At 35.9% G+C, this 22,506-nt stretch overlaps 3 protein-coding genes across 3 annotated transcripts; all 3 read left to right on the forward strand.

The window, feature by feature from the left end:
- The first annotated feature begins 4,047 nt into the window (after window positions 1-4,047).
- Window positions 4,048-9,691, forward strand: LOC130902395 (uncharacterized). The gene is made up of 2 exons (XM_057814504.1): window positions 4,048-4,146; window positions 5,887-9,691. The coding sequence occupies exons 1-2, from the start codon at window positions 4,084-4,086 to the stop codon at window positions 6,595-6,597; spliced, it is 774 nt and encodes a 257-aa protein (XP_057670487.1). The 5' UTR covers window positions 4,048-4,083; the 3' UTR covers window positions 6,598-9,691.
- Window positions 9,692-9,702: 11 nt separating this feature from the next.
- On the forward strand, window positions 9,703-11,093 carry LOC130902065 (uncharacterized). The gene is made up of 2 exons (XM_057813871.1): window positions 9,703-9,729; window positions 10,701-11,093. Exons 1-2 carry the CDS (start codon window positions 9,703-9,705, stop codon window positions 11,091-11,093), a joined length of 420 nt encoding a protein of 139 aa, XP_057669854.1.
- A 3,180-nt stretch (window positions 11,094-14,273) lies between these two features.
- On the forward strand, window positions 14,274-22,449 carry LOC130902072 (serine-rich adhesin for platelets-like). The gene is made up of 3 exons (XM_057813881.1): window positions 14,274-14,362; window positions 16,500-22,376; window positions 22,426-22,449. The coding sequence occupies exons 1-3, from the start codon at window positions 14,330-14,332 to the stop codon at window positions 22,447-22,449; spliced, it is 5,934 nt and encodes a 1,977-aa protein (XP_057669864.1). The 5' UTR covers window positions 14,274-14,329.
- Window positions 22,450-22,506: the final 57 nt, after the last annotated feature.

Below are 22,506 nucleotides of genomic sequence, written 5' to 3' on the forward strand. Positions count from 1 at the left end.
GCATTATTTTTGATCTCATATAGAATCCCCAAAAAAACCCATTTTTGTACAGTCTACATGAAAGCATAAATTCAAAAATGATGTTTTTTGTGTGAGGGGGAAAGTTTTTGTAGTAAATAATCTTTTCCTCGGGCCGCGCGCAAAAATTTTCGCACTTTTTATATCAAATAAACTTTTACTTCGTTTTTCCCGGGATCCACACCCCATATGAACAGTAAAAACAGGGAACAGTTTATCAATTTTGGTTGGGGCTCAACGTTTTAAAACACGAGAGTTGCACAGAAAATTCAAAATAGGACGTATAAAAGTCACTGCTACGACCGATACAAAAAAGGAAATTTGAATTATAAATAAGAATTTATCGTACTATAATTATTATATTCCATTCCATTCCAAGCCAAAACACCGCCACACCAGAATTTTATATACTGTGCAGACTCGATATTCCGAACTAATAAAATCCAAGGCGGTTCGGATTGAGAAATAATTCGAATTACCAAAGCAGTTGTTTTTTATCAAAGTCTTTATTATGAAACGCAAAAAAACGGTAATTACTAAATAATATATGTATATTTTACCATGAAATGTTGATTTAGTAGCCAAAGAGTGTTAAATCAATGATTATTCTTGTCAATCTGACATAAAATTGATTTAAATTTGCAAAATGTATCAAATTGTTGATGTGTTTAGACTGCTCGAAAAAATAAAATTCATTTTTAGATCGTATGTACATGTTTAGGAACCAGTTGTACAAAGAAAAGCACTAAAATTATTTTAAAATTAATCCTACGTGTCGATTTTAGATTGTAGATTTTCCAACCTCATACTCAGCGGCACTTTTCCACTTTCTCCCTTGTTAAGTCTTTCAATAATTTCACTTTTTCGTTTTAAAAACAATGTTTTGTGTTTTCTTTTAAAGGACATTTTTATTTAAGCAAATATTAAAATAAAAACCCACTTATATCACCTGAAATGGCATTACAAACATCCCAGCAAAGTATGTAAATATCCCCGCTCAAAAGCGGTGAAAATTCCGCACACCTGTGAGTTAATGTGAGTCCCAGATACAAACAAAAGGGTAATTCGGGGAATCCCCGAACATCTAGTTATAATTTCTATAGGAAATAGGCCTAAAAGTACAGGTTCACATCTTGAAACGCTGTCAAATGCTTTTAGAATGTCTATTAAACAGATGAATACTTCTGATGATTCAGAATAATCGATAAAAGGCTAATTTGATTTATTTAATCGACCTTCTGATAGAAAAAAAGAGTTGAAAACATATATTTGTGTTGTAGTATTCGATAATTGAATTATCATACTGATCTGTACGTGTTTAACGTCAAGTATTTAAAATTTCGATAAATTAAATATATCTGGTTTGAAATTTCGTTTCCAAAAAAGTTTTCCAATCTTCAAAACATCTATATCCAACTTTTTTCTTCATCAAAACTTAAGCTTTCTATACGGTAAAAAGTCCGACGCTTTTCCAACTTTTCTATACAATTTTTCTTTTGTTTCGAAATAGACTTCGACTGATTTTCCATTCCTTGTTGCTTTCTTTGAAATCTGACCCGTCAACAAACAACATTTGTTATAAAAATGGTAAACAAATTACCGAAAGATTACGAGATTCTTATAAAATGGGAATTAATAACAATATATATATTTATAATCATGATACTGAATAATTTAGATTATAATATGGTTTTTATTACTTTTTATAATTATTACAAAATCTCTGCTTAATTACATTTTATTCGTTTATTAACATTTTATGATTGGAGTATCAATTTAGTTAAAAATATTGATAACGTATTTAATTCCATTTTTTTCCTAAACATTTTACCGATTCCACAACTAAAATGAAGCCTCAATTGAACGATTGAATGGAATATCCATGTCCACCTCTTCTATTATTAGAACTAACGTTAGTCTCATCAGGAAAACGTCTTTTGATGGTTCCACATCGTTTATGTTATAAGTATTTACAAACGCCACATCAATTAGGACGCAAAATAAACGGCGCCACCAATTTTTTTGATCCCCTGTTGACTTTATAAACAACCCTCGATGTATCCGCGTGGTCCAAACCTCAAATTATTTATTATAGTCTTTGATTCACTGCCATGGAAGTTACTTAGCCAAATAAACGGTTTTTCTCCTGCAAGTTCCAAACATCAATATCCATAGAAGTTCTAGGTCTTGAAAAGTCTCGTAAACAACATTATACAACACTGCGCGAATCTTCCTCCAAATCTTCTGTAGACTCGTTCTCTTCTATCGCTACCATGCAGGCACGCTACCAAGAGAACGGATCCCATTGTCCGTCAGTCCAAAGCGTTCTCTGGCAAGTCCTAGTGAGGCCAGTAACTGGATTCTGTGGCTCAAGGTTACCTGCCTTAAGTCTTCTTCTGAATGTCCAGTTACTCACAAGCGCTTCCCGTGTTTCTCGGAGCTCTTGGTGAATTTGAACACCACTCGGTCATATTTGCACCTTTTCCTTCCGGAACCACGTCTTCCATGTCTTCCAGTCTCTTGGTAACGACAGTAAACTCTAAAAACAGCAAGCTGACTCATATTCAGCGCACTAGCGCACTTGTGGTGTCGATTTTTAGGTAGAATCCTTGTTTGTTGGTAACAAAGATGTCTATCGGATAACTTGATGGTTTAGATGATGACAATGTCGTGTTCAGAATCCATAATTGTGTGGATCTACAACATATCACGACCGTTCTTATAAACAATGAATATTTTGGGAATTTGTTGATTGATATGATTAATTTCTTCCAGGGTTCCATATCATCCCCATTTCGAGAAGTAGCGTCAGTTTTAGACGATATCCAAGATGCCGTACTTAAAAACAACGAGCTCGATTCCATCAATCAACCTCTTATCAATCTCCATAACAGCGATCCTGACGTAACCGCCATATGTTGGGCGGAATCTCACATAATTACCGAAAATAAACGTACTAAAGAAAAGACAATATCAAAAGCATATTCGGTATTGATAGATTCACCGGGAAATTTAGTCGGTAGTCCAGAAGAAAATCAGAACGTGTCTTGTTTCGAAGTTCTAGATCAAAATAAGAAGCCGAAGAAAATGTTGAACTTTACTACTGTTAAAGAAAATGATAATTACGTTATCAGAGAACATAAAACTTTGTTTTGTGGTGCAGGACCCGTGCTATCTCAACATTACGTTGTTTGGCCTAAATTGAAACGGAAACAAATCGAAATCAGTATAAATCCTTTGGTACAACACGTTTTGAAGAATTGTAGTGACATCGAAGAAGATAATCTATTGGGAATTATAGACGAAGATAGTATTTTTGATGACAGAAATATCGAAGATATAACTGAGGAGCCATTCGATAAAGAAGATAATACAACGAAGAGTATCGGTGCCATGTATGGAAACGGGGAATTAACTCGAAGTATACCCGACGAAATAATCGGAGGCGGTGATCAAAATGATGTTATAGACGTTTTAGAGCCTGCCAAAGATGGAAACAATACGGAATTACCCGAAAAACCGATAGGAAACAAAATTAAAAAATCCTTACTAGCTCGCAACTTCAATTGTACTTTAGACGGTCTTGGTACTTGTAAGGAAATAAGGGATAAAAGCAGAGCTCTTATAGGTACTTCTAATAGTACTAAAATCTCTTTAGGTAAATGGTTTTTTCCTGACAGCGTTCTGGCAGGTCCTGTTGACGAAAATCGTTCTTTTGTGTTGAAGGTTCAAATTCTAGTGAATATAAAAAAGCAAAACAACAATTCCTCTATAAAATATACTGAAGATGAAAATTCTACTGTATTTATAGTTGAAGAGGAATGTTTGGTTGTGGTTCAAAATGAAAATAAAACGAAAAGAAGTAGTTTACAGACCGGTTATAATAAAGAGTCTAACCCAAAGAAGAATTAAGTTTAATCACGTTGATATTAATTTATATTAACAATTGTAGTAAAATAATAAAAATGTAAATATTTGCATTGTCGAATGTTATTATCCTACATATAATTATAATAAAGTTTTTAATTTAAACGTTCGTTATTCTGAAACCTGATCTAATTCAAAATGGCCAGCGTTTCGTGGGTCGGTGCTGCTGCACTTCTAGCAGGTCTCGTTATAATATTTGAGGTAAGTACTCAATTATCCACTACTAGAGCCAATAATTTATTAAAGGAAGTTTATAAGTCGATTGCCATTTGATGTTGATTGATGTCTATTGACGTCAGTTCGCGTCCATGTCAATTAATATTCTAGGTTAGGTTAGGTTAGGTTAGGTTAAAATGCGCAAAAAACAATATTTAATAATTAAAGAACGTTTCACCACCAATCTAAAATAAAATTTATTAGATTATGATGAAAATAAATTGAAGTATCTTGGTATTGGACAGTTCGGTAAGTTCTTAGCGTTGCCGTCCGATGGCGCCAATATCGTTGGAGTAATTTACTATCGGAACGTGCGCAGGTATAAAAAACAAATGATTCTGCCGTCTTTTTTCCCAAAATAGGCGTTTACGTATGTGCCAGCGAGGTTTTAAAGTTAGAAAACAGGAAAAAGTCGCCGGGGGTTAGATCTAGTGAATACTGAAGCTGTAAAACAATCAGTTCCCGAAAATTTTGGTGAAAAATAATTTTCTTTTCCTTTAAATTCGATCGCGTTTTTGCAATTCCTTTATTTATCCTATCAAATTTATTCTCCTGTTATTATGCTACTTTTTTGAGGATAGTACGTACATATATACACACTCCCATAACTATCCCAAGAAAGCGTCTTTGCCTTCGGAGCAGCTTCAATCCTTGCAATCCATTATCTCGACTGTTTTTTCGTTTCAGTGCTGCCATCTTCAGGTTAAGGTTGAAACAATCTTCGTTTATTTGAAACCACACTCGCAGGATGTTTTGAATCAGGTCCAAGGCTTCAACAATGTACAATATTAACTCGTTATAACACGGTTTTTAAAATTCGCGTTAACTGACTTTGTTTTACGCGAACGCTTTGATTGGTTATAAGTGAATAAAGGACGCCTATTGGTGCGTCCAAAATTACTCGGGAAAGACCTGGTGTTTCATAAAAAAGGGGCAAATGCTTGGAGATGCTCCAATGAATCAAGATTTGTTTATATGACAACCTTAAACGTCAAGAAGCTGAAAGCTTTTCTGCTTATTTCGTTACCAGCAATGGCTGGTTTGAAAAATCAACAAATCGATTGAATTTGCATAAAATTCGTATAACTGGCGAAACGGCGAACGCACTTACAATCTATTTTCTATCCAGGTACAAAATTTTGCTGGTCGGAAACAGCTCGAGCTACGCGCAGCACTGTTAAATATACTTAACCAGTCTTTTGGAGATGTTTGGGGCCACAAGAGAGGTTTCTTCCGACTGGTATACAAACAGCTTTTGGTCATATGTCAAAGCGCACTGCAATCGGAATGGAGTGCCTTCAAAAGGTTCATTGCATTGCAGCTGGGAATTAAGCGAAGCTGACGATTATGAAAGGAATTTGGAGAAACCTTCAGCCTGCTGTGGTAGAAGCACCAAGATGTTAATTTACTATTTTGACGTTTTTATTAATTCCAAGTATTGCTTGGGACCTTGAGGAAAGACAAATAAAACAAATTGCAATTTAAACATTGCGAAATGATGAAATTAAGTCTGTATCAAAATTATTTCAATACTAGCCCTTTATAAATCGATTTGCGGAAATATGAAAATGTTGTTTGATGAAATAAAGCACAGAAATAACAAATATTTGATCTATAAAAAAGAAAATCAAATATAAAATGCGACATTTTGATAGCGAAACAAACAATTCATTGCTAGATACTATATCAGTTAGCAAGGATCCCAATAAAATCTATTTGTTTCAGATAAACTCCTTGATAGAACAATTAAACAATTCCTCTAATACAGAAACCACTTCTACAACAACAAACACTCAATCAACATCGACAACATTAGAAACGAACACAACAAGTGATGCTACTACAACATCAACAACAGATGCTAGTACAACAGCATCAGCAGATTCGAGTACAACAATAAAAACTACATTAACAGATACAAATACATCAACAACAGATGCAAATACAACAACAACAGATGCAAATACATCGACAACAGATGCAAATACATCGACAACAGATGCAAATACATCGACAACAGATGCAAACACATCGACAACAGATGCAAATACATCGACAACAGATGCAAATACATCGACAACAGATGCAAATACAACAACAACAGATGCAAATACATCGACAACAGATGCAAATACAATAACAACAGATGCAAACACATCAACAACAGATGCAAATACATCGACAACAGATGCAAGTAGCACAATAACGGATGCCACAACAACGACTGAAACAATAACAACAACTGTTACAACAACAAGTACAATAAGTTGTCCACCTGTAGGGAAATATTCTATGAATTCATCTGATTGCTTATCGTATTATTATTGCGTTTACTCTAATGGAAATTATGTCATCAATTATTTCGAATGCCCCGCTGGTAGACCTTTTAACGAAGCTACAGGATCGTGCGATTCATCACTTACATGCGATTCATAAACGACGACACTTATTAATATACGCTAGGTGATCAAAGAAAACGTTACAAGTCGAGTAAAGAAAAGTGTTTAGTTTCGTTGTATGTATATATAGATTTGACGTCTCTGCAACCCAAAGGATCTATTGTGTACCCCTTTATTGTGTTTACAGCTGATCCATCGATCCCACTTCTTTTAAAAAGTCTAGAATAGTTTTGATTGCCACAAAATCTTCGTCTTCTATTTTAAGCGCTCCCAGGTGTAGTGCCATGGAATTACTTAGTGTTTCACACTTCGAGAGAATGTGGATAGAGGTTTCGTTTCCCGCGCAACCAAATCTACTGGCCGCAAACAAAATGTAGAGCCATCTATTTCCAATTGGAAGAAACAACATAATACGTAGTTTTCAAATACATCGCCTTGTAACCTTTTTTCTGATTATCCCTTGTATACTCGTATTTTTAATTTTGTTGATTATTGGTCTTAAGCAGTGAATATTAAACAAAAAAATTATATAATGGCAATTCAGTAGTTTTTGTTATAGATGTGAGCAAAATAGAAAAACAGCTTCTCATACAGAAATAAACAATAAATGCGGGAAATGATTCTAAGGAAGTATCATAAACTGACCACGTGACAGTGCGACGTGACCATATCATGTGCGGAAACACAAATAATCCGATTTTTAAAGAGGTTAAGGGGTTTTATTAAGTTTGGCCCCGATGTAGCAAATATTCCTCTGCAGGACTGGGGTTGTGGTGGTCAGACAAAACTCTCGAAAAATCGGTATAACTCCGACAAGGCTCATAAGTCTGGCAACGCCGTAGCACGTTCATACTTCAGAAATTTGTGTTTGTGTTATGATAATACGTGTTCTTCGAGTAGACGCGTCTTTAGAATGACACGTACGAACTCCGCTACCAAATCGTTCAAAAGTGTGAAATACGTACTGAAATTTATTTAAAAGGGCTCTGTTGCCGACGCGCCGCGTTCTCGACGACTTGTATCTGTAACAACTAACGAAAATATGGAAACGCTGGCGTTGATTGAGCGAGAATTATTTGGATCGTTGATTGGAATGGTACCTCGGATGCGTTCAGGATGATTCGCAGTTCCAGCATTCCATTTTGTGGTCGAGTGAAGCAACTTTCAAACTGAAACGATCAATCGGCATAACTGCCTGTACTGGAAGGACCAGAATCCTTACGTCTTCATCGAAGAATAATTAAACCTGCCTGGGGTGTGTGTGTGTGTGTGTGAGTGGCCAAAGTTATCTGGAAATGCTCGAAGATTTACGTGGACAAATGGACAACGATCCAACACTCTTCAACACTTCTCGATCTTCGAAATGCAATTGAAATAAAATTTGAAATTGTTGAAGATAGGCAGTAACCTTCATTCGAATCCCTTTTGTGATTTAGGGGCTGCAATCTTTTTCCTAATTTGTTACCTGACTTATGCCGACATCTGTAAGAACCACACTTTTTATAGATTGTGTGGAATCGGGTGTGGTTTCTAATAAAAGCTCTTTTATAATATATTATTCAACTGTATTCCAAATAATTTCTAAAATTCTACTAATTGACGAAGTAGCGATGGTTAAAATTAATTGACTAGACTATATAATGATTTAAATGCACGTAAAATGTATTTTTAATGACTTAGACACGATGAAAACATCATTAATACTAATTTTCAATATTTCAAGTTGTTAAACAAGATATAGCTTTCTAAATTGATATTCCAACATGAACAATTTTTTTTTAATTTATGAATTGCAGGTTTACAGGATTCGTAAAACATTCCTTGTTGATTTTTTTTGTAAATTTTATCTATTTTGTATTCATTTAAAACAATTAAGTAAATAAACATATAAAACTATGTTTTTGAATACGACATTAATTGTTAAACGTTGTTAATATCATTTATTTATAATTTTTTGGTGCTACATCGAAATATCCTGAAATAGATCATCGTTTCAAACTGTTTATTCACGATTAAACCATAATCTATTGATAAAAGAATAGCAACAACATCAACCAATTCATAAAACGTCCACACTTTATGCTATTATCTCATTTATACTCAGCAATTTTACCTATGATGTTTCCTCTACATTCTCTTTCTGTTTTTATTTCATGTGTTGTATCTTCACCTATTCTAAAATGTTGTAGATCTTCTTTGTTGACTTTCTATCTTCTTAGCTCCTAGAGAAGCGGAAATGATTAAATGTTTAGGACAAACAGGAAAGGGGTGGTTATAAAACAAAATACCCAAAGACTGGAAAGCTACATCTTATCTTAATTAGCCTAAAAACAATCATAGATAAGGAATTAATGCCATTTTCTACCATAGTCACTATGAAAGGCATAACATGGTCTTCTAGCACCTCCGTAATGTACCTGTGAGAGGTTAGGGAGCCATTTTTTATGAAGACCAACTCTGTACGAGCTTGTGCAGTGATTCCCGCCCAAACCATAACTGCCCCACCACCAAATGGAAGACGCTCGTCAATGCAAACTTCAGCATATCTCTCCCCAGGTTTTCTTCACACTCGTCGATGTCCATCTGACCCGGTGAAGCAAAAACGCGACTCATCTGAGAACAATACCCATCTCCAGTCATCAACATTTCATCGAACTCAATCTCTGGCAAATATCGATCTTGCAGTGCGATGCTGGCGTTGCAGCGGGGGACCAGTAGCCATTCTTCTGCATGACAGTCCAGCAGCATGAAGTCCATTCACTAACGTTGACAATTCCCACTTGTTCCAATTGATTTCGCAGTGAAACCGCAGTAGTTGTCCTATTCAGCAAACTTGTGGACACCAAAAAACGGTCATCTCATTGAGTGGTAACTCTTTTTCGCCCAGATCCTGGTCTTCTAGTGATCAGGCCAGTCTGGTACACCCTTTGCACACCACAAAGACTAGCACCAACAATTCTTGCAGTTTCTTGTTGCCTCCGACCATCTTGTAACAGCGCAACAATTCTTGCCACAATCTAAAGGATCTAAACGCATTTTGGGCCTGTTAAATCACTTAGGTTTTACACAAAGAATCAACAGTAAACTGGCAAGCAAAATAGTATCAGCAGAGGTCAAACCATTAATGAAAATAGCACAGAAAATGGATATGGATAGGATGATGAATGAAGTAATTAAAGAAAAGCTTGAAAAGGAGGAAAAAAATAAAATAGTTGTTTAAAGTGGCACGGAAAGTAAAAAGGCAGAAAATAGAAGTAAAAAGAGACGTGAGACCGCCCCTCTAAGCATCCACCCCCGGATAAATCCACGTATTTGTGCGAAGAAGGACATTCCACCAACCCCCTGTCATTTCGACAGATCCTCATCCTCATTCGCGTCTCTGTTTCGCGCGTAGCCTTTTTCTTCTCCTCCGAGTTCTATGAGAGATTCCAGTAAGTCTTAAGTTAAGTCAAGAGTTAGCCTGTCGGCTATACACTCTTGGCTTCTTGTGGGAAATTCATATTTTCTTTACTTTATTTTTTTTTCATATGTAACTTCACATAATCCACTAATTAAGAATATTGATGGCTTTAACTCTAAATTAAATTATGAGAAGCTGCAAAGCTAACTAAATACTCAATCAGGAAGGCATCAAACTAAATATCCAAGACTAAATAAGTTTCTTATAGAATCATCAGATCATTCGTTCATTTTGACTACATAAGAAACGAAATTTCAAAATATTACATCAATGTTTTGCACTTGCGTAGCGTTAGGCATGAGTTTAATAGGAACCTACCTCACGAATAAGTCACAGCTACACCAACACTCACAATTACCCTGTATGACGCGCGTTTCGGTAACCAAGTTAACGTCTTCAGAGACCGAAGGTAAACTTAAACCTTCTTGGCGGGAATCTTCACATTTATTCTTTAACAATTTTACATTATTAATATTTATAACACGAGCTGTGTGCTCTTTAAACCGGACAGTGAAGGATCTTTTAGTTTGCCCAATATATTTCCCGTCACAATCACCACATTTAATCAAAATTTTTCATTTTTTATCATCAACACGTATAGTGGATCATATAAATAACTAGGTTTAGGTTTTACAACCTAACTGAGGAATTATATTGATTGATTATTTTCTTGGTTATAGAACTACGGCGTTGATTCCGTGTGTACATCGGCGGGGAAATTCGCCGTCGACGGCGATTGTTACAGTTACACTTGGTGCGTTCTATACAACGGCGCATACATCGAAAACAACTTCACTTGTCCAACTGGAAGACCTTTCAACAGTACGACCGGAATATGTGACTCTTCATCGACTTGTAGTAATACTACGACTACTACAAATTCAACTACAACTACGAATTCCACCACGTTTGAATGTACGGAAGCTGGAAAATTTAGCGGTAGCGGTTGTTATAATTATTATTGGTGCGTTTACTATAATGGGTACTACATATTGAATAATTTCAGTTGTCCAACGGGAAGACCTTTCAATAATGCCACAGGAACATGTGATTCTACTTTGACTTGTTCTTAAATTAACAATAAATGAAAATTATTATACAATAAACTCAGTTAACTAATTGTTTCTTCGTTTTTATCATTTATTTCACCTATACATCCTATAAATCTTCTACATATGTCAAAAGCAACCGGTATAGAACGATTTGGCAACGTGATTTAATAGTTATAATACCTGGAAGTCAATTTCGACCAATAAATGACGTTCAAAGACAAAGGAAAGTTGAAGAGCGATCAAAACTCCACCTAGATCACATAAAGTTTTGTTTTGGTGCTCATCTTGATAAATGCATTTACAGCAACGTTTCTCAATGGAGAGGCAGGTCAAGCTGTCCTCAATTGCAGTTCGGAAATCGGGAAGGTTGCTTTGTCCTCCTGCAAAAACGCGGTCCTTGAGAAGACTTATGAGAGTTGCTGTTGTTATGCCGATTTTTCGATAGCGTTGCCAGACTGATCTCTTTATAAGAAATTGAAATATCAGTCTAAACTACACTCGAACAGAGTTAGTGTTGTGATACTTAGTCCAGAGTTACTGTGAAAAGCTGCAAGTAGAGCGGAATATCAGCCTGGGACAAGTAATCGATGCTGGAGGAAACAGTCGAACTTGTGGCAAGCAGTCGATCTTCTAGCCAGCAGTCGAAATCTCTTGGTATATAAAGAAACAGCAAATATACTATACCAAACCAGGAAAATCATCCACGACTATAAAAATCTTAAGAATATACCGATAGTGTCTGTTCATCTTTAGAAAGACGAGCAAGGTTTCCAGTGAAAACCTTTTTTTGAAAATAGATCAAAAATTGAATCGGCTACAAAGTAATCTATTATTTAGATTTAAAAACTATGGACAGTAAGATCCAAATTGGTACTGAAGGCCAAACTACACTTGGCCAGAGAGTAAATTCGTCTAAAGGTACCGTAACGAGCTGGAAATCCATCGCAATAGCATCTGGGGGCAAGCAGTCGACCCTATAGCAGGCAGTAGATCCTGGGGCAGACTATAGACCAACACCGTGTAAATATACCAAGTGCTGTTATAATAAGCCAGGAAAAGCATCCAAGATCATGAAAACTTTGAGAAGATACCCAGAGAGTCTGCTCATCTCCAGAAGGACGAGCAAGGTTTCCTGTGAGAGCCTTTTTTGTAAATAGATCAACTATTTGAGGTCGGTTATAGTTGCAATGAATCGGCTAGGAAATTAGCTATTGTTTAGATGACTGACCTTTGAAAATTAACGAGAATAAGATCCAAATTGGTACTGAAAGCCAATCTACACCTGGCCAAAGAATAAATTTGCCTAGAGACACCGTAAGAAGCTGGAAGTCCAACAGAATAGCATCTAAGGGCAAGCTGGAAGGAATCAGTCGATCCTGGGGCAGTTAGTAGACACCTTCTGGTGCATCGACAGTTTAAATATACCGAGTGCTGTTATCATAAGCCAGGAAAAGCATCCAAGATCATGAAAACTTTGAGAAGATACCCAGAGAGTCTGCACATCTCCAGAAGGACGAGCAAGGTTTCCTGTGAGAGCCTTTTTTGTAAATAGATCAACTATTTGAGGTCGGTTATAGTTGCAATGAATCGGCTAGGAAATTAGCTATTGTTTAGATGACTGACCTTTGAAAATTAACGAGAGTAAGATCCAAATTGGTACTGAAGGCCAAACTACACTTGGCCAGAGAGTAAATTCGTCTAAAGGTACCGTAACGAGCTGGAAGTCCATCGCAATAGCATCTGGGGGCAAGCAGTCGACCCTATAGCAGGCAGTAGATCCTGGGGCAGACTATAGACCAACACCGTGTAAATATACCAAGTGCTGTTATAATAAGCCAGGAAAAGCATCCAAGATCATGAAAACTTTGAGAAGATACCCAGAGAGTCTGCTCATCTCCAGAAGGACGAGCAAGGTTTCCTGTGAGAGCCTTTTTTGTAAATAGATCAACTATTTGAGGTCGGTTATAGTTGCAATGAATCGGCTAGGAAATTAGCTATTGTTTAGATGACTGACCTTTGAAAATTAACGAGAGTAAGATCCAAATTGGTACTGAAAGCCAATCTACACCTGGCCAGAGAGTAAATTCGCCTCAAATCACCGTAAGAAGCTGGAAGTCTAACAGAATAGCATCTGGGGGCAAACAGTCAAACCTGTAGCAGCCAGTCGATCCTGGGGCAGTCTATAAATACCTTTCCGCTCATCAACACAGTGTAAATATACCAAGTGCTGCTATACTAAACCAGGAAAAGCTTCCAAGATCATAAAAAATCTTGAGAAGATATCCATAGAGTTTGCTCATTTCCAGAAAGACGAGCAAGTCACCGTAAGAAGCTGAAAGTCCAACAGAATAGTATTTGAGGGCAAGCAGTCGACCCTGCAGGAATCATTCGATCCTGGAGCAGTCAGTAGATACCTTTTGACCCATCAACACAGTTTATATATACCAAGTGCTGTTACAATAAGCCAGGAAAAGCATTCAAGATCATGATAACCTTGAGAAGATACCCAGAGAGTCTGCTCATCTCCAGAAGGACGAGCAAGGTTTCCAGTGAGAACCTTTTTTGAAATTAGATCCCTTATTTTTAATAAGGCGCATTGCTGCCCATAGTGCTACAATGATTGATTGGATTACGTTTGGTGATACCTCGCCCAGAGTCACTATTAGAATATCATCCTGGGGCTAGCAGTCGTTCGTAGAGCAAGTATTGGACACCTCAAAGTGTATTAAGACAGAAAATTACAAGTGTCTTGAGAAGATAACGGGAGGACTTGCTAAATTCTATAAATACCTGGAATCAGGTATGGTTTACAGGAATATCTTGAAGTAAGATGAAGGGCTGGGAGTAGTCATAGAAGTGATATCCCAACTGGACCAATGAGCGGATTTTTGATGTGGTGATACATTGCCAAGAGTCACAGTACGAAGCAGTCGATCCCGGGCAAGCAGTAAACACCTCCTTGTATATTAGGACTTATCAGTCTGTACCAAGAATTTGAACGTCGTTAAGTGGATAATACGCGAGGTATTTGTTATTCATATATACACAAAGAAATTATTTGTAAATAATTTACTCTACTCTTAATGATTTGTAAGCTCTGCTGTAATCTTACCGCTCATGTTTTTTTGTTAATTAAGTCATATACATTTGATTATCCTAATCTTAATCTCTTGTATTTACTATGTAAGAAGATTAACTGAATCTGTTTAGGAAATCATTACCATATTGCTAATGTGTGTATTAGCAAGTTGATAGTGATGTTTATGGGAATATTCATACTTTTATTGGCAGTAAGTGTTTAATTTAGTAATATTCAAATTTCACTTTTTAAATTTTCAAGCAAGATATTTTTAAAGTGGACTGAAAAGTTCGGAAAATATTTAATATCTAATAGAAATTTTATTGAGATAGATATAACGCCATCTATGTATCAATCTACGAACTTCTCCGCCCATCTAGTTAATCCTGAAATAGCCTGAACATTGGAAAACGCACTTTCTTTTTCCCTTGGAGGCTCTGAGCAACCACGAAAATCACTATTTCCAAAACATCGGTTTCTAGTAATATCGAAGCTCTCCTAGGTACTTTTAAGAAGGTTGCCTCGAGCTCTAACCCTCTTCCACTCAGATCCAGTTATAGCCTGTAAAGAGGCGAAACACCAATAGTTCTACGCCCATTGGACAACGAAATTGCTCTAAAAGCCTTGAAACTGCCCCTGCGGCAGGACCCTGTGGTAACTACGTGAAATTGGGGATACAGATTGACTCCATTCAACAGCGGATCCAGCCACCGCAGTTTCACCCTCTTCTGTTGGTTGGGAATGTTATCTGAATTGGTCAAAAGGTTCAAGCCAAAGCGTCTGATCTGCTTTCCAAAAGACAACGAAGGGCTACGGAAACCAGTTACGTAGGGGCAGAAGTTAGTAATTCATGCAGGGGGGCTGGAAAATGGAAACATTGAAAATATCCTTTGCAAGGGTCACAGTCAAAGTATTTATTTCACTTTTAGGTTGAGTATTTGACAAACGGGGTGTATAAGCGTCATCTATTATTGATTTTTTCTTAATTGGATACGAAAAATGTTTTTTTTTTATTGATGATTCACACATATGGTCGAATCCATTTAAAAATCCATATATATATATATCAGAAACTGTACATATGGCAACGTCGAGGATATATAAATTTTGTAATAACGAATAAGATTTATCAAAATTTTGTATCTGGATATCATAGGCTGCCAAAAATATCGAAAATAAAGGCCAATCTTACTACGTCGAATGCTTTTTTGAAAACCACATAGTTCCTTACAACTTTTTTTTATTTGGAGTATAGGAAACATGCAGAAAGTTGTTATTTAAGACTTGAGATTAAATGGTAAAGTCAATAATACTAATATCAATACAAAATAATGAATCAGATGATATTTACCTACGATTTATGTTGGCTATTAAGTCTATGAAATGTGAAACAAAAATTACGTCAGTGAATTTTTTTTATTGCTTTGTAAATATTTAGTGAATGAAAACTAAAAATTTTGTTTATTTTAAGCAAATGAATGTAGATAATAAATAAATGCATTCAATAAGGTGATGATTATTCAATATTTTTATTATTATCAAAGTAATAAGACTACTATTTGAATTTTTATTTACTGTTGACATCATTAATCAAAATAACATTCATTGAATTTTGTTTATGAGTTTTTTCCACAAAATTTATAAGAAAAATGCGTCGACAGTCGCGCGGTGAGGTCTTCGCGCTGCTATCAAACGATCTCGGGTTCAAATCCGACTGGGTAATGCAATTTTCCATTTCTGTCATTCTAAAATTGTATTTTTAATTAAATCAATTGGATATTACAAATTTTTTAGATTTGTATAAGCCTGTAGATTAGTAGTAGATCGATTCTTATTAGCGAAATAAATACAAAAGTGATTTTTCGTGAAAAACTTGTTGTAACTTGTAATTTTTAGCGTACATCTTGACACTTACACGCTAAACTATTCACTAATTTATTTAAAAGCCACCATTTAGTTCTCTTTTATCTTCACTGTCACTGTCCCTTACTGCTGCCAGAGCCTCGTTTTATATACATATTCTAGAATCTACGATTAGTGGAAATATCCAGTTTGCCTTAAACAAATTTAAATGTCTTATTTGAAATTATATCTATAAAAACAGGTCACGAATAATCATAATATAAGTACAAATCGCCGTCGCGTCCAACAAACTTTGGCTTCGAGAAACAGTACTGGCTTCACGGTCTATATCAATAGACGATTTCGTTTTCTTTGACATTTACCTGAATTTTCTCGTAAAAATTAAAAATTGTTCAACAATTTCCAAAAAAAAACTAGTTTTTATACAAGATTATTGATTTTAATCGCATTTCCAACCATAATTTTAACTATTTGTTTATTTTTAGACATTCAAGTTGGCTGCTACTGATAAATGCGAAAGAATAGATTGGCTACAACCTTTCAGCAATGCCAGTGAGTTTTTCTGCTACTCCAACGGATGGTTTCCAGATAAAACCGATTATGATTGCCGTAGATATTTTGTTTGTATAAAAAATTCGGAAAATTTTATACGGATTTACCTGTCATGTCCGGTTGGGACATATTTCAATCCTCATGTTATAAGCTGTACGAAAGATTATGTATGCCCCTATCATCTAACTACAACAACCACGGCGACAACAAATAGGACAACAACAGAAGAAATGCATCAATCAAGATTTTCAAATTTGTGTTTATACAGAACGAATTTGAATCATTTCAAATGCAAAACAAGCGGACGTTTTCCGAATTACAACGATCTTACTTGCGGTTCTTATTTTCATTGTATCAATGTCATTTTCCCAATTTTGATTCTAAAAACTAAATTGAATTGTGGGCCTGCTACGTACTTCAATCCTGATACGAAACTATGTGAAATTGATTATGTATGTCCTTGCAATAATAATTTAACTACAAATAATGGTGATTCGTTATACTCAGATACCACTATGTCACTATCTCCAGCGATAATTGAATCTACAACTATGTATCAACCGTCTGTAGTGTCTACTACTAATACGGAAACTGTTGCAAAACGTACTTCCTACTATATAACTGAATCTACTTCTATCGATGAATGTTCTTTCAATTCTGATCCAAATTACTTCACCTGTACTGTTAAAGGTAGATTCAGAAATGCAAACGACAAGACTTGTCAAACTTATTTCTTGTGTAACATCCTGAGTAGTGGTCGTGTCATACAAACCAAATATTCTTGTCCAACTAATTCTTATTTCAATCCCGAAAAGCAACTTTGCGATGCAGATTATGATTGTCCTTGTTCTTCATCAGAAACCACTACAACTGAAGCGATCACGACACAAGATATGACTGAAATCACCACAGAAAGTCTTAAAACCGACATAATAGAAGGAACTACAGCAGAAATTATTACTGAAGATGATATTAAAACTACAATAGGAAATACGACGGAATCTACCAGCACTTTGAAGGTTTCTACTGAAACTACGTCTATTGATGAATGTTCTTTCAATTCTGATCCAAATTACTTCACCTGTACTGTTAAAGGTAGATTCAGAAATGCAAACGACAAGACTTGTCAAACTTATTTCTGGTGTTACATTCTGAGTAGTGGTCGTGTCATACAAACCAAATATTCTTGTCCAACTAATTCTTATTTCAATCCCGAAAAGCAACTTTGCGATGCAGATTATGATTGTCCTTGTTCTTCATCAGAAACCACTACAACTGAAGCGATCACGACACAAGAAATGACTGAAATCACCACAGAAAGAGTTAAAACCGACATAATCGAAGGAACTACAGAAGAAATTATTACTGAAGATGATGATATCAAAACTACAATAGGAAATTCAACGGAATCAACCAGCACTTTGGGGGTTTCTACTGATACTACCTCTATTGATGAATGTTCTTTCAATTCTGATCCAAATTACTTCACGTGTACTGTTAAAGGTAGATTCAGAAATGCAAACGACAAGACTTGTCAAACTTATTTCTGGTGTTACATTCTGAGTAGTGGTCGTGTCATACAAACCAAATATTCTTGTCCAACTAATTCTTATTTCAATCCCGAAAAGCAACTTTGCGATGCAGATTATGATTGTCCTTGTTCTTCATCAGAAACCACTACAACTGAAGCGATCACGACACAAGAAATGACTGAAATCACCACAGAAAGAGTTAAAACCGACATAATCGAAGGAACTACAGAAGAAATGATTACTGAAGATGATGATATCAAAACTACAATAGGAAATTCAACGGAATCAACCAGCACTTTGGGGGTTTCTACTGATACTACGTCTATTGATGAATGTTCTTTCAATTCTGATCCAAATTACTTCACCTGTACTGTTAAAGGTAGATTCAGAAATGCAAACGACAAGACTTGTCAGACTTATTTCTTGTGTAACATCCTGAGTAGTGGTCGTGTCATACAAACCAAATATTCTTGTCCAACTAATTCTTATTTCAATCCCGAAAAGCAACTTTGCGATGCAGATTATGATTGTCCTTGTTCTTCATCAGAAACTACAACAACGGAAGCGATGACGACACAAGAAATGACTGAAATCACCACAGAAAGAGTTAAAACCGACATAATCGAAGGAACTACAGAAGAAATGATTACTGAAGATGATGATATCAAAACTACAATAGGAAATTCAACGGAATCAACCAGCACTTTGGGGGTTTCTACTGATACTACCTCTATTGATGAATGTTCTTTCAATTCTGATCCAAATTACTTCACCTGTACTGTTCAAGGTAGATTCAGAAATGCAAACGACAAGACTTGTCAAACTTATTTCTGGTGTTACATTCTGAGTAGTGGTCGTGTCATACAAACCAAATATTCTTGTCCAACTAATTCTTATTTCAATCCCGAAAAGCAACTTTGCGATGCAGATTATGATTGTCCTTGTTCTTCATCAGAAACCACTACAACTGAAGCGATCACGACACAAGAAATGACTGAAATCACCACAGAAAGAGTTAAAACCGACATAATCGAAGGAACTACAGAAGAAATTATTACTGAAGATGATGATATCAAAACTACAATAGGAAATTCAACGGAATCAACCAGCACTTTGGGGGTTTCTACTGATACTACCTCTATTGATGAATGTTCTTTCAATTCTGATCCAAATTACTTCACCTGTACTGTTCAAGGTAGATTCAGAAATGCAAACGACAAGACTTGTCAGACTTATTTCTTGTGTAACATCCTGAGTAGTGGTCGTGTCATACAAACCAAATATTCTTGTCCAACTAATTCTTATTTCAATCCCGAAAAGCAACTTTGCGATGCAGATTATGATTGTCCTTGTTCTTCATCAGAAACTACAACAACGGAAGCGATTACGACACAAGAAATGACTGAAATCACCACAGAAAGAGTTAAAACCGACATAATCGAAGGAACTACAGAAGAAATGATTACTGAAGATGATGATATCAAAACTACAATAGGAAATTCAACGGAATCAACCAGCACTTTGGGGGTTTCTACTGATACTACCTCTATTGATGAATGTTCTTTCAATTCTGATCCAAATTACTTCACGTGTACTGTTAAAGGTAGATTCAGAAATGCAAACGACAAGACTTGTCAGACTTATTTCTTGTGTAACATCCTGAGTAGTGGTCGTGTCATACAAACCAAATATTCTTGTCCAACTAATTCTTATTTCAATCCCGAAAAGCAACTTTGCGATGCAGATTATGATTGTCCTTGTTCTTCATCAGAAACTACAACAACTGAAGCGATCACGACACAAGAAATGACTGAAATCACCACAGAAAGAGTTAAAACCGACATAATCGAAGGAACTACAGAAGAAATGATTACTGAAGATGATGATATCAAAACTACAATAGGAAATTCAACGGAATCAACCAGCACTTTGGGGGTTTCTACTGATACTACCTCTATTGATGAATGTTCTTTCAATTCTGATCCAAATTACTTCACCTGTACTGTTCAAGGTAGATTCAGAAATGCAAACGACAAGACTTGTCAGACTTATTTCTTGTGTAACATCCTGAGTAGTGGTCGTGTCATACAAACCAAATATTCTTGTCCAACTAATTCTTATTTCAATCCCGAAAAGCAACTTTGCGATGCAGATTATGATTGTCCTTGTTCTTCATCAGAAACTACAACAACGGAAGCGATGACGACACAAGAAATGACTGAAATCACCACAGAAAGAGTTAAAACCGACATAATCGAAGGAACTACAGAAGAAATGATTACTGAAGATGATGATATCAAAACTACAATAGGAAATTCAACGGAATCAACCAGCACTTTGGGGGTTTCTACTGATACTACCTCTATTGATGAATGTTCTTTCAATTCTGATCCAAATTACTTCACCTGTACTGTTCAAGGTAGATTCAGAAATGCAAACGACAAGACTTGTCAGACTTATTTCTTGTGTAACATCCTGAGTAGTGGTCGTGTCATACAAACCAAATATTCTTGTCCAACTAATTCTTATTTCAATCCCGAAAAGCAACTTTGCGATGCAGATTATGATTGTCCTTGTTCTTCATCAGAAACCACTACAACTGAAGCGATCACGACACAAGAAATGACTGAAATCACCACAGAAAGAGTTAAAACCGACATAATCGAAGGAACTACAGAAGAAATGATTACTGAAGATGATGATATCAAAACTACAATAGGAAATTCAACGGAATCAACCAGCACTTTGGGGGTTTCTACTGATACTACCTCTATTGATGAATGTTCTTTCAATTCTGATCCAAATTACTTCACGTGTACTGTTAAAGGTAGATTCAGAAATGCAAACGACAAGACTTGTCAAACTTATTTCTGGTGTTACATTCTGAGTAGTGGTCGTGTCATACAAACCAAATATTCTTGTCCAACTAATTCTTATTTCAATCCCGAAAAGCAACTTTGCGATGCAGATTATGATTGTCCTTGTTCTTCATCAGAAACCACTACAACTGAAGCGATCACGACACAAGAAATGACTGAAATCACCACAGAAAGAGTTAAAACCGACATAATCGAAGGAACTACAGAAGAAATTATTACTGAAGATGATGATATCAAAACTACAATAGGAAATTCAACGGAATCAACCAGCACTTTGGGGGTTTCTACTGATACTACCTCTATTGATGAATGTTCTTTCAATTCTGATCCAAATTACTTCACCTGTACTGTTCAAGGTAGATTCAGAAATGCAAACGACAAGACTTGTCAGACTTATTTCTTGTGTAACATCCTGAGTAGTGGTCGTGTCATACAAACCAAATATTCTTGTCCAACTAATTCTTATTTCAATCCCGAAAAGCAACTTTGCGATGCAGATTATGATTGTCCTTGTTCTTCATCAGAAACTACAACAACGGAAGCGATTACGACACAAGAAATGACTGAAATCACCACAGAAAGAGTTAAAACCGACATAATCGAAGGAACTACAGAAGAAATGATTACTGAAGATGATGATATCAAAACTACAATAGGAAATTCAACGGAATCAACCAGCACTTTGGGGGTTTCTACTGATACTACCTCTATTGATGAATGTTCTTTCAATTCTGATCCAAATTACTTCACGTGTACTGTTAAAGGTAGATTCAGAAATGCAAACGACAAGACTTGTCAAACTTATTTCTTGTGTAACATCCTGAGTAGTGGTCGTGTCATACAAACCAAATATTCTTGTCCAACTAATTCTTATTTCAATCCCGAAAAGCAACTTTGCGATGCAGATTATGATTGTCCTTGTTCTTCATCAGAAACTACAACAACGGAAGCGATTACGACACAAGAAATGACTGAAATCACCACAGAAAGAGTTAAAACCGACATAATCGAAGGAACTACAGAAGAAATGATTACTGAAGATGATGATATCAAAACTACAATAGGAAATTCAACGGAATCAACCAGCACTTTGGGGGTTTCTACTGATACTACCTCTATTGATGAATGTTCTTTCAATTCTGATCCAAATTACTTCACGTGTACTGTTAAAGGTAGATTCAGAAATGCAAACGACAAGACTTGTCAAACTTATTTCTGGTGTTACATTCTGAGTAGTGGTCGTGTCATACAAACCAAATATTCTTGTCCAACTAATTCTTATTTCAATCCCGAAAAGCAACTTTGCGATGCAGATTATGATTGTCCTTGTTCTTCATCAGAAACCACTACAACTGAAGCGATCACGACACAAGAAATGACTGAAATCACCACAGAAAGAGTTAAAACCGACATAATCGAAGGAACTACAGAAGAAATGATTACTGAAGATGATGATATCAAAACTACAATAGGAAATTCAACGGAATCAACCAGCACTTTGGGGGTTTCTACTGATACTACCTCTATTG

Source organism: Diorhabda carinulata, chromosome X, assembly GCF_026250575.1.
Source record: "Diorhabda carinulata isolate Delta chromosome X, icDioCari1.1, whole genome shotgun sequence".
NCBI classification, from domain to species: Eukaryota; Metazoa; Arthropoda; class Insecta; order Coleoptera; family Chrysomelidae; genus Diorhabda; species Diorhabda carinulata.

Excerpts from the sequence above, each read along its gene's own strand:
- LOC130902395 (XM_057814504.1), top strand. The coding sequence starts at position 4,084 with ATGGCCAGCGTTTCGTGGGTCGGTGCTGCTGCACTTCTAGCAGGTCTC. Across the intron at positions 4,147-5,886 it reads GTCTCGTTATAATATTTGAG|ATAAACTCCTTGATAGAACA; the intron begins GTAAGTACTCAA and ends TATTTGTTTCAG.
- LOC130902072 (XM_057813881.1), top strand. The coding sequence starts at position 14,330 with ATGTTTATGGGAATATTCATACTTTTATTGGCA. Across the intron at positions 14,363-16,499 it reads TATTCATACTTTTATTGGCA|ACATTCAAGTTGGCTGCTAC; the intron begins GTAAGTGTTTAA and ends GTTTATTTTTAG. Across the intron at positions 22,377-22,425 it reads CTGAAATCACCACAGAAAGA|ATGATGATATCAAAACTACA; the intron begins GTTAAAACCGAC and ends TGATTACTGAAG.
- LOC130902065 (XM_057813871.1), top strand. The coding sequence starts at position 9,703 with ATGGATATGGATAGGATGATGAATGAA. Across the intron at positions 9,730-10,700 it reads TGGATAGGATGATGAATGAA|AACTACGGCGTTGATTCCGT; the intron begins GTAATTAAAGAA and ends TCTTGGTTATAG.